This window comes from Nannospalax galili, unplaced genomic scaffold, assembly GCF_000622305.1.
Source record: "Nannospalax galili isolate Female #2095 unplaced genomic scaffold, S.galili_v1.0 scaffold4264, whole genome shotgun sequence".
Lineage (NCBI taxonomy): Eukaryota > Metazoa > Chordata > Mammalia > Rodentia > Spalacidae > Nannospalax > Nannospalax galili.
Window position 1 is genome coordinate 19,031 of NW_008351513.1, and position 313 is coordinate 19,343.

The window sequence follows — 313 nt, forward strand, 5'->3', positions numbered from 1 at the left end:
ATGGCCACCTCCACCATGTCTGTCTACTCCAACGCCCACACCGAGTCCTCCTGGCAGGTGGACGACTGTCCAGAGAGCTACTGTGAGCCCTGCTGTGCCCCCAGTGGCTGCCAGTCCAGCTGCTGTGCCCCGGCCCCCTGCCTGACCCTTGTCTGCACCCCAGTGAGCTGTGTGTCCAGCCCCTGCTGCCAATCCACCTGCCCCAGCTCCTGCACACCATGCTGTCAACAGTCCAGCTGCAGCTCCTCCCCCTGCCAGCAGTCCTGCTGTGTGCCCCTCTGCTGCAAGCCGGTCTGCTGCACACCAGTCTACT

At 64.5% G+C, this 313-nt stretch overlaps 1 protein-coding gene across 4 annotated transcripts in view; it reads left to right on the forward strand.

Moving 5' to 3' along the window:
• Nucleotides 1–313, forward strand: part of LOC103746315 (keratin-associated protein 10-3-like) — a 1,174-nt gene continuing 861 nt past the window's right edge. Inside the window, exon 1 of one of the 4 annotated variants that reach the window (XM_029553728.1) lies at nt 1–310. In XM_029553728.1, the coding sequence (XP_029409588.1) occupies nt 1–310 (310 nt within the window). The remainder of the gene's footprint in view (nt 311–313) is intronic. The other 3 variants (XM_008848452.1, XM_029553729.1, XM_017802024.1) reach the window with 3 other exon arrangements.